This window comes from Sander vitreus, chromosome 9 (assembly GCF_031162955.1).
Source record: "Sander vitreus isolate 19-12246 chromosome 9, sanVit1, whole genome shotgun sequence".
NCBI lineage: Eukaryota > Metazoa > Chordata > Actinopteri > Perciformes > Percidae > Sander > Sander vitreus.
Window position 1 is genome coordinate 25,106,477 of NC_135863.1, and position 10,618 is coordinate 25,117,094.

The following is a 10,618-nucleotide window of genomic DNA, read 5'->3' on the forward strand; positions in this document are numbered from 1 at the left end:
TACATGTAAGCCTGGCTTTTCTGTTGTTTAAATAAATACTACAAACTGTATCAGCTTCTGCTAGTGTCTTGCATTTGGAACCAGAATTCTGTCTTTTCCTGCCTCGGCCCTCGACAGTAGGACACAAACATTACAATTCACCCAGCAGACACAGACAAACTGTGTAACCTAGTTTGTGATCTGGTGGAGCTTAAAGCCATGTGGAGAAGAGCTGTCATAAAAAGGCAGTTTTGTCACTGGCTCGTGAAAGGGTATCTAGAATCTGTACCAGAGTGGGCTATACATTTCATACTCACCTTAGGTCCTCCACCTTCCAGGCAATTTGTTTTACAGCCAGCAGAGAATAAGAGTAGTTCATAGACAGCAGTTCATACACAAGATAACATACAGATGTACTAATACTAATATTCATATTTATACGGGACAAATTACATCAAGCTATTAATGAAACCAATGGAAACAGGGACAAATGAGCTCTTAAATCTCTTAGTCTTAAACCTTGGTACAATGTGCCTGTGACCAGATGGCAGCAGCCTCAATTCATAAGACAAGGGATGACTCGGGTCAGGAAGGATAGAAGCATTTTGGTCTGCACCATTGATAACGCCCCTTGAAAAATTGATCTGAGACTATGCCAGGCTAATGTAGTTCAGTACAACACCACCTTTAACTCTAAACTCAGTAATAAGCATATAGTTGAATTTTTACATTCTCAACTATGTCAACAAAACATGAAAATTATCAACTTTGTAAAGGTAGAATTTATGACGGAGCTATTGTATTTAATTGCAAAAGATTGTAAAGGTATGGAAACATGTCACATAACATGTCATATAACATAACAGGTAAAATGTCAAATACAAGTGTATGTGACATTTTTCCCTCTCACAGCCTACTAAATCAATTTAGTGTCCTCTTTCTGTGTGTAGGCAGCAACACTGTTTAATAATGACACCTGATATGAGCTGTTTCTGTTTTCAGCTGCTATAATTTACTCTCAAATAGACCTCTGGACCTCCTCTCTGCTTAAACAGCCAGATCTTCGCTGTGAAAACAATTGTTCTTACATTCTATTCAATCTTGCAGGGCATCCGCAGTAAAATACAATACAGATAAAAGCATTAACCATGTTAAGTCTAGTTTTACGTAGACAAAATAATGTCAAAATAATGCAAACACATTACATTCCAGTATTCAATCATACTGTTATCAGTTAAATGTTGCTTTAAACTGATATTGTCACGCTTTTCTTTCTTACTGGGAAATTGCAGCTGATGGTGTGATTCTGCAAACCCTCATAATACTATAGTCCAGATTTATAGCATAGATTCATCCATACCTTTCTACTCAGTGTGTTCTGTGTGGAAATAGTTCAAAAAAAGTTAACATAGGTTGCATAGTTTTTAGCATATATACTTTTTTTCTTTTTTTATTTGGGCTAATCCTATTACATTTTGACCATAAACAGTGTACTTTCTCCTCAGAAATAAGTTGTGTTTTATCTTATTCCACTTTAATGCCAGGTGCACACACACACACACACACACACACACACACACACACACACACACACACACACACACACACACACACACACACACACACACACACACTTCCCTCTCCGCTCTCCTCTTTCCTCGCATAAAGGGATCAGGCCTCTATAAATTGTCTGAAAACATAAAGGTCTGTGCCTTCTGTGTACCCTGTCATCAGACAAACAGGCACTCTTATTTGATGTACAATTAGAGAATGCATTTGATTGATTGGATTGTAATCCCTTATTGTGAGAGTAAAGGAGCCACATGCTATTTTTAGGCCGATTTGAGAATATGATAGAGCTTTAGTCAGAAGGGTAATGGGAAAGAAAAGGCTGCATTTTCTTTATGGAGCCCCTACACAAAGCTGTTTGGTGGCTGTATTTAGAGCAATGTGCTGATGCTGTGACATGTAACAACTTTAGTGTATTTAAAGTAAGCTTGTGGATTCGTTTTTAGCTTGGATTTGTTCAGTGATTTTTTCACACACCACACTTGCACACTGCATGGAACACCAGTTGGAGCCAATTTCATCTTGTGTATTCCTGTTTAGTTCAAAGGTCAGAGGTAGAGTGAAACTGGTAACACGGTTTTGCTGCAACTTAAAAAGTTTTGCTAACATGTTAGAGTTGTGCCTACTAAATGTAGCCACTAAGCCAATACATTTGGAGGTTTTTCATTTGACACTTACAAACCTTTCAGAAAAGTCAGTCAGACAATCAAAATAAATGGACAATGGACAGTTCATAGCAAAAGTCAGGTGCCCATACATTGAAACAGTTTTTGCTTGCTGCGATCATTCCTCTTGTTTACATTGACCAATATCATTACATTTTTATTTGTCACATGAAATTGTACAAGGTACAAATCCAGTGAAATATCCCATCAGCTCCTTCAACTTGTGCATGATTTATCATAAAGCAGAATGTGGCCGTCAGATCGGTACACAGAAAAAGAGTCATTACATAACATTTAATTTAGCAACTTCCAATAAAAACCTATAAACTCCAAACGAGTCGAGTACATTAGCTTTAAACAAGCCAAACTAACAAAGAGCCACATGTAAGTGCAACATGTGAGAGGTGGAGGTTTGTTGTTTTGTATTAAAGATCAAATATCATGTAAAGAGATTCAATATTCAGTTGACAATGAAGTGGAATGTATTTGTTTAAATGTAACACTGTATATAGCCCACCCTCTGCAAAATCTATATTCTTTGAAAAATTAATGCTATACTAAGAGAATGCAGCTCAGAGAAGGAAATAATTATAATGGGTGATTTTAATTAACTGGGATGATAAGTCAGCTTAAAAGGCACTGAAACAAATCACAAATAAATTTGATCTCAGGCAGTTAGGGAAGGGACTGACAAGGATAACTCCATCATCCAGAACACAAATTGATTTAATTTTCAACAACAAACCAGAGTAATTAACTCCTTCAACATGATCACAGGTCTATCAGATCATAATCTAATCATCTTAATGTTCCCTCATACTCTGCGCACGTCGGGGGTGCCGGCGGCTCCCAGTCGATGCGGACATGTATTTCCGTGACTGTCGGATACTGCACGCAAGATTTAAAATTAAATCCCTCCATATATTTCATAACGTTAGAAATTATATATTTCTAATTGTGCACCACCTCCTGTAGTGGACACACCACTACGTTGCGCTAGAGAACACACTATTTATACATCATATTGCTGTATCATGTTTAAACCATCATGTAAATTTCAGCTAAATCGATGGATTTTCGTCAGGTTATACTTCTTTTGCCAGTAGGTGGCGCTATGACTAAAAGTCATTACTGACTTAAAGATTCCCTCAGGCCTATTCTTTAACTAAACATAACAAATTTGAACTGGATTAGACAATGTACACTGGAGTAACCAACACAGTCTCACTCCCTACTCGTCAAATGTCTTACGCATGGTCAAGGACCCCTGGCGTTAAGTTTCAATGAAAGAGGGGTACTTGTTGCATTATTTTTCAACGGGGGGGGGGTCCGTCAGACATTCATGTTAATCCCTCACCATCGGATATAGACAAAAGAAAAAACACGCCACCCTTAACTTGAAGGGGTAAGTAACAAACAACTACCGGTTTTGCGGCGTTATATGGTAATTTGACACCTAGCCACGCCCACACTCTTGGAGGCAAGTGCAAAAGCTTTGCAATTTAGCTTTGGCAAGGTCTTTAGGTTGTACTGTCAAATTTTCAAGTCAATCAGGTTAAATCAATAGGAGGAGTTTGTTAAAGTAGCCTGCAAATGGTCAAAATCATCCATAATTTGCACATTAATATTAAAGGACAATTCCGGAGCAAAACAAACCTAGCGGTTTGTACCCACTCTGTCGTTCTCTGGGACATGTTTTCATGCTAATTGATTGTGTTTGTAGCTTGAAAGAAGCTAGCGCGGACCGCTGATTAGCTTACAACGCTAGTATTCGGGGCACAGGTAAAGTAAAAATAAATCGCTATTTTGTACCACTAAAAAGGCTCAAAATATCACCAAACTTCAACGGTAGCATAGTGAGGGTCCCTACTTGTTAACCAAAGCATTGAGAACTTTGTAAGTACAGACAGTTTACTGAACAAAGAGCTGCAGGAGCTCCGTGAAAGGGCTACAAGAGAGAGAGCTACAACAGAGCCTCATACTTCGATCAAATCTTCGCCAAGGTCTTTAGATCACACTAACCAATTTTGAAGTCAAACGGGTTAAATCTCTTAGAGGAGTTTGTTAAAGTACAACCCCTGAAAATGTACAGAATCATCCATAATTGGGAAATGTATTTCAATATAGAGGACCTCCTGTTGGCTTTAGGGGGTGGCTCCAAGAGGCTTTTTTGTAAGACTGGACATGATACATATACCAAATGTCATGTTTCTACGCAGTGGCGTAACGAGCCAACACCAGGCCCCTAAGCAGGATTATCAAGGCGGGCCCCCCTACTACAGCACGTGATGAGCATATAAGAGATGAGATGACTGACAAAATCAGGAGTGGCCTACGTGCACCACAACAACAACAACAACAAAAAAACACTGGTGAATGCGCACCATAACACATGAAAAAACACACAAGGGCAGTCCCTCCAGGATTTCGTGGCCTTTTTTTTAGATTGTAAAAGTGCCTGATTTTGCAATAAAACTTGCAATGTCTTTTGTATGTTTGTTGCAATGAAGTTGCAGAAGACAGTGAAAGTTACAAAAAAAGTTTTTTGTATAGTTCTTTAAAAAAAAAAAAAGGAAACTTGTTTTGGGGAGAATAATAATTATTAATTACTCTGGGCTGAGATTTCCTAGGAACTTTACCAAAAAGGCTCAGGATGCTGCAAATGTTGGTATAATATGAAAATGGCTGGTGGATTTAAGACAAAAAGTAATAAGTTATTGAATGAATCAAATAAAAATATAAAAACGAGTGTAGCTGTCCTCAATTTAGGTCATCCTTTACGTCTCATCTCCGGTTTTTCCTGCATCCACCGTGTTTGATTTTGTGTGTGTGTGTGTGTGTGTGTGTGTGTGTGTGTGTGTGTGTGTGTCAGTCGCCGGGGGAACTCAGCAGTCCCGCCCGCTGCAGAGAACAGACAGGATGTAAACAGCAGCAGCTTTCAGTGACTTTAGAGTGAAAAAACGTTACCGCGTACATTGATGTTAAAATGTTTACAGGTTGGCAGGACGGTCTGAAATGTTCTGCACGGTCTTTCGTTGTACGTTTTGTTGGTAAATGTGAGATGTTCGAGTCACACACGTGAAGAGAACAGTCTCGGAAACAAGGAAATGAATTTGACCCGTTCTCACTCTCGCTTGGTCAGTGGCCAAATGCGATAGGGGGCCCCGGCTGTCAATCAATATCTTCCAGTCATGCGGGCCCCTGATTGGTCCGGGCCCGTAAGCACCGCTTACTGCTTACCGATAGTTACGCGTCTGTTTCTACGCGAAAGTTAAAGGAGGGGGCTTTAACTTCGAAAACTGATAGGTGGCGCAATCGAGCCAATTTGCCATGCCCAAGCCCCAGACCCATATCAGCTCGCAAAAAGTCTGACAGGCACACCAATTTTCATAGGTTTTCGAGTAGCCCAAGCACCTCAAAAAGGAGCTCAAATGCATATAATAATAATAATAATAATAATAATAATAATAATAATATTAAGAAGAAACATTTTAATTTTAATAGGGCCTTCACCTACCGACGCTGTCGCACTTCGCGCACGTCGGGTGTGCCGGCGGCTCCCAGTCGATGCGGCCGTGTATTTCTATGACCGTCGAACACTGCATGCAAGAGTTAGACTTAATTACCTCCATATAGTGCATAGCATTAAAAATTACACATTTCAAATTGTGTACCATTTCCTGTGTCCACTATGTGGTGCTAGAGAACACACTGTTTATACGTCATATTGCTGTATATCATGTTTAAACTACATCATTTAAATTTCAGCTAAATCAAAGGATTTTAGTCTGGCTTACTTCCTGTTGCCAGTAGGTGGCGCTATGGCTATAACTCATTATTGACTTATACATGCTTTCAGGCCTGTTCTCTAATTGAGCATAAAAAATTGGGGGCAAATTGGACAATGTACACTCGAGTTACAAACAACTGTTTTGGGGCGTTATATAGTAATTTGACACCTGCAGGGGCTACTTCTCTAGGTTTAGGTAGTGGCTTTCCAAGAGTCTAGAAATGATACATAAGCCTACCAAATTTCATATCTACGTGAAAGTGAAAGGAAGGGGCTTTACCTTTGAAAACTGATAGGGGGCGCTATCGAGCCAATTTTTCATGCCCAAGCCCGAGACCCATATCAGATCACAATTTTCACCAGGTCTGACATGCGTATACATTTTCATGTGTTTTTGAGTAGCCCAAGCACCTAATTTCTCTGCTCAAATGCATAGAATAAAAATAATAAGAAGAAAGAAAGAAGAAAAAACAGCAATAGGGCCTTCGCCAACCAACGTCGGTGCTCTGGCTCTAATAATAGAAAGAAGAAGAAGAAGAAGAAACATTTGAATTTCAATAGGGCCTTCGCCTACCGATGCTGTCGGTGCTCGGGCCCTAATTATAGGAAGAAGAAGAAGAAGAAGAAGAAGAAGAAGAAGAAGAAGAAGACAAAGAAACATTTGAATTTCAATAGGGCCTTCGACCTACCAACAATGTCGGTGCATGGGCCCTAATAGAAAGAAGAAGAAGAAACATTTGAATTTCAATAGGGCCTTGCTGACCGAAGCTGTCAGTGCTCGGGCCTTAAAAACCTTACAAACACAATAGGGCCTCCGCCTACCGACATTGTCGGTGCTCGGGCCTGAATTAAACAACCTGAGCAAAACAAACCAAAGCTAGGCTGTTCCTTAACTTTTTTTCACCATCCGTCCGGAACCGTCACGAAATTCAATCTAAGCCTTCCTGATTTGAAACTAGAGTTGAATCAGTCACAACAAAAACAAAGGCCAAGTTGGCAACAACAGTGCTGTCCATTTACAGTACATTTTGTCCCAGTTTTCTCTGACTGACTTTTAATTTCTTTAATTTAAAGTGGCTATTTGTAACTTGCAGTTTGTGTTGATTCTAGCAGCAACTTTTGACAAAAGCTGTAGTGTTTTTACCACACCTGCTGTCGTAAAGGTGTTTTCTTGCTGTATTGCCCACTGTCTATTACTGAGTTAGCATTACCGGGAGGTCACATAGCTGCAATGAATGTTTTGCTCAGACAGAAAATCATTCATTTACAATAAAATAATAAGTTACAGATGCATCGTTGCATTTCAAGTGTTACATAGTTAAGTAGTAACTAAGCCTACTTTGGATGTATCGTGAGCTAAACCAGGTAACGTTATCCCTGTCACTGTCACAAGCCAAAGCATTAAGAGGTTGTTGTAGCAACCAACGTAATAATAACTTCAATTCATATAGTGCATTTCATGAAACCCAAAGACGCTTTACACAACTACAGGGGGACAAGGGAAAAGAAAATAGTAGGCTATCACAAACACGGACAAAAGAAATTAAATGTCCGCGCTAAATGGAAGTAGGACGTTAATGTTGGCTACGGACGTACAACCACATCGCGCAATCTAAAATTATTTAATGAATGAAATAGACATGTTACATACCTGAAGGCCAATTCGGGGTTGGTTTTGAATCATTCATAATCTCGTAATTGTCTCCATCTGTTGAAAGCCCGAACGAGCTGTGTCTCGGGTTTTCATACATCGTCTTTCACTTTGCCTTTTGGCTTTTAGTTGTTCTTTATTTAATTTCCTTTTTTTCCTGTGATGGCCCTGCCCCAGTATCACCCATAACTACAGCAGATCATTTCTAAAATAAAATAAAAATACAATTAGGCCTTATATAAAGAAATCTCCTGCCACCCGTTACCTGGCTGGATACACTAACACAGGCTTTTCTGGTGTTACACTGAAATCTATGACCCATCAGAATGTGTGTAAGTCAGTAGTAGACGGTTGAGTTGCATATTAAGTGCTTTGAGGGCCTTATTTTGTAATTTTGTTTCTGTGACTCTTCACAGGTTATTTTCCAATTGTTTTCTGAAATGTCCTCCGTGTCTCAAGTTTGGTTAACAATTTTTTCTCTACAGCCAGATGCAAGCCAGTTATATATTAATGAAGTCAAGCCCCTCCCATTGCAATTGTTTGTGATAATTTATTCAAAGGATGAGAGTGCAGGAACCCATACTGATTGGTTTTGCATAGAAGAAATAAAATTCCTCACTTAAAAAAAAGCTTTCTTGGAATGTCATATATTATTTATATATTTTATTTCAAAGGTCATTAGAGTTCCTTTTTATTCAAAGAGGTCACCTATTTACTTATTCCTTTCTTTGCTGGAATCCTGCATCCACCTTGCATGATTAAAATGAAACATTGCCCCAGACTGGACTGAATTGTGACCTCTTACCATTAGAATTATTGGGTGATCAGTATTTAAGTACTTTAGCTTGGCTTAACACAGGGACAATCTCCATCTCCAGAAGAAAAAAAGAACATTATAGTTAATTGTGCTGCTAAATGGTACCAATACTACAATATATATATATATAATGCAATAATACTTACAATATTACCATTACCCAGATATACATATGGTTAGCATCAGTCCATTACCTAGTTATTACTTTGGTAATTACATGTTAATACATCTTTCACCTGAACTTGGTTCGGACGCTGCTCTGGGCTTAAAATAAATCAATGTCCAGTGCGCTGTGTAATTTTGGATTCAGCGATCCATTCATTCACAGTTCTGTAAACACATGCTCACTGTAATTTCACGCGGCGGAGAAGAGAGTAAAGTTCTCGCATTAACCGGTTTATTAAACTACTTAAACAGTGCCATAAAGTACATTATCAATATTATTAGATGGGTTAAAATGTCTCACAGTCTCACATGTACAGGATTACAGCTGCCGGCGCTACTTAATGTTTTGAATATGAATGGCCAAATGATGATGCCAAAATTTTGCTGCCGCAAGGACTTGTGGGACGGCATTAGTTTAGTTTTTTTCTTTCACAGAACATAAAAAACAAATTACATTGAAGAAAAACTAAAATATATGTGAGATGTGGTAGAAACCTGTAACGGCTTGTATAAAAACCACAACCAAAGTACATCCACTAATGGACGTTCAAAATCAGAAATACATTATCTCCTTTCCTTTCGTCAAGGATGGTTCTTATCCTATGATAAAGGAGATGATAAAAGAAGCATTTAAGCACCTGTCCTTTCATTTAGACAATTCGAACGGCTCTAATCATGGCAGCAACCTAACTACTTCTGGGTCATTTAACTCTGTTAGGAACCTTCCTTAGCAAAATTGACTAGTTGCCTTGTACTCTAACTAAAAGACTTGAGACTTGACTTGGACTCTAGCTCAGGGACTTGTGAGCATCTCCGCAACTTGGATCTTATTGTTGTAGTTTTGGCCTCATTTCTATCTTTTACTTAGCAAAGTAATTGCTGAGATCTGGTTAAAAACAGTGACGAAACAAACTGTTTTAATGTACAAATAGGCATGTGAGTGTGTTTTTTCCACAAACTTGAAAAATGTTGACCTATGCTTTAAGTTTGTATAAAATAACCTTGTTTACCACTGTGTGACACTATAATTTAAAACTTAAAACTCTCCTCTTTGATAAAGCTTGTAGTTAGGGAGTGAGGAGTTGCAGTGTTTGCCTAGACCGGCGGGGGAGGGTGTATAGCTTCAATAAAGCAAGAGAATGCATCTGGTGAAGCGCTTAGTGTAATGGTATTAGAGGCAAAGGGAAAAAAATCTCCATTGTCTGCATGAATGACATCACACTGGGTCAATAGAAGAAGACAGACCAACCTGCTCTGTGAGGCGCCGTGTCCTCAGGAAGAATCCCAAAAGACACCCGATGACCACAGCCAGCACCGACATGATGAGGAGCCCATTTTGTTTGCAGACGTTCTTCACCCTTACCCACACTGCGTCCAAAGCCACGGCCATCGTGAGTCAGCTGTCCTGCGTCCTATCAGCAACCCATAAATGTACCTAACCCAAAGCCTAAAATCCAGGTGTGATGATAAAAACACAAGCAAATAAGAGCAAATGAAAAAAACCTCCCGGACTGGGTGAGATGCTATGTGAAATATCCAATCCTCTGTGATGTTTTAAAGCGGATTCGGGCTCAGCATCCCTCTCGTTCGCTCGCTGCAGCAGTCTGCACTAAGCTAAGAAGATCCTCTCACTTTCCAGGCATCCCCTCCCACCCTGCTCCACCCATGCGGCCCTGTGTGAGCTGACCCAACGACAGGGGGGGCGGAACATCTGGCAACCATGTCCCGGGGGGTTAACATCACCAGTCCTGTTAGTACACTACTGTATTAAACAGGTCTGAGGCTGGATTAAAGATCCATGAACAATTCAACAAAGGTTAGTAGAGTGGAGCCACCTCACAGGCCTTCTGAACCTCACAAAATGACAGACAACAAAACATTGTCTAAAAAAGTTTAATGCAGATGTCCTGCATTATACTTTTTTAGACAATGTTCTTATCATTGTTAATTGAGTTAATTAGTTAATTAACTAATCGATAAAT

At 39.4% G+C, this 10,618-nt stretch overlaps 1 protein-coding gene across 1 annotated transcript in view; it reads right to left on the reverse strand.

Annotated features, from left to right (window-relative positions):
- Positions 1 to 10,026, reverse strand: part of slc1a7b (solute carrier family 1 member 7b) — a 121,131-nt gene extending 111,105 nt beyond the window's left edge. The window contains exon 1 of the mRNA XM_078259463.1: positions 9,886 to 10,026. Coding sequence (XP_078115589.1) covers positions 9,886 to 10,026 — 141 coding nt within the window. The remainder of the gene's footprint in view (positions 1 to 9,885) is intronic.
- Positions 10,027 to 10,618: the final 592 nt, after the last annotated feature.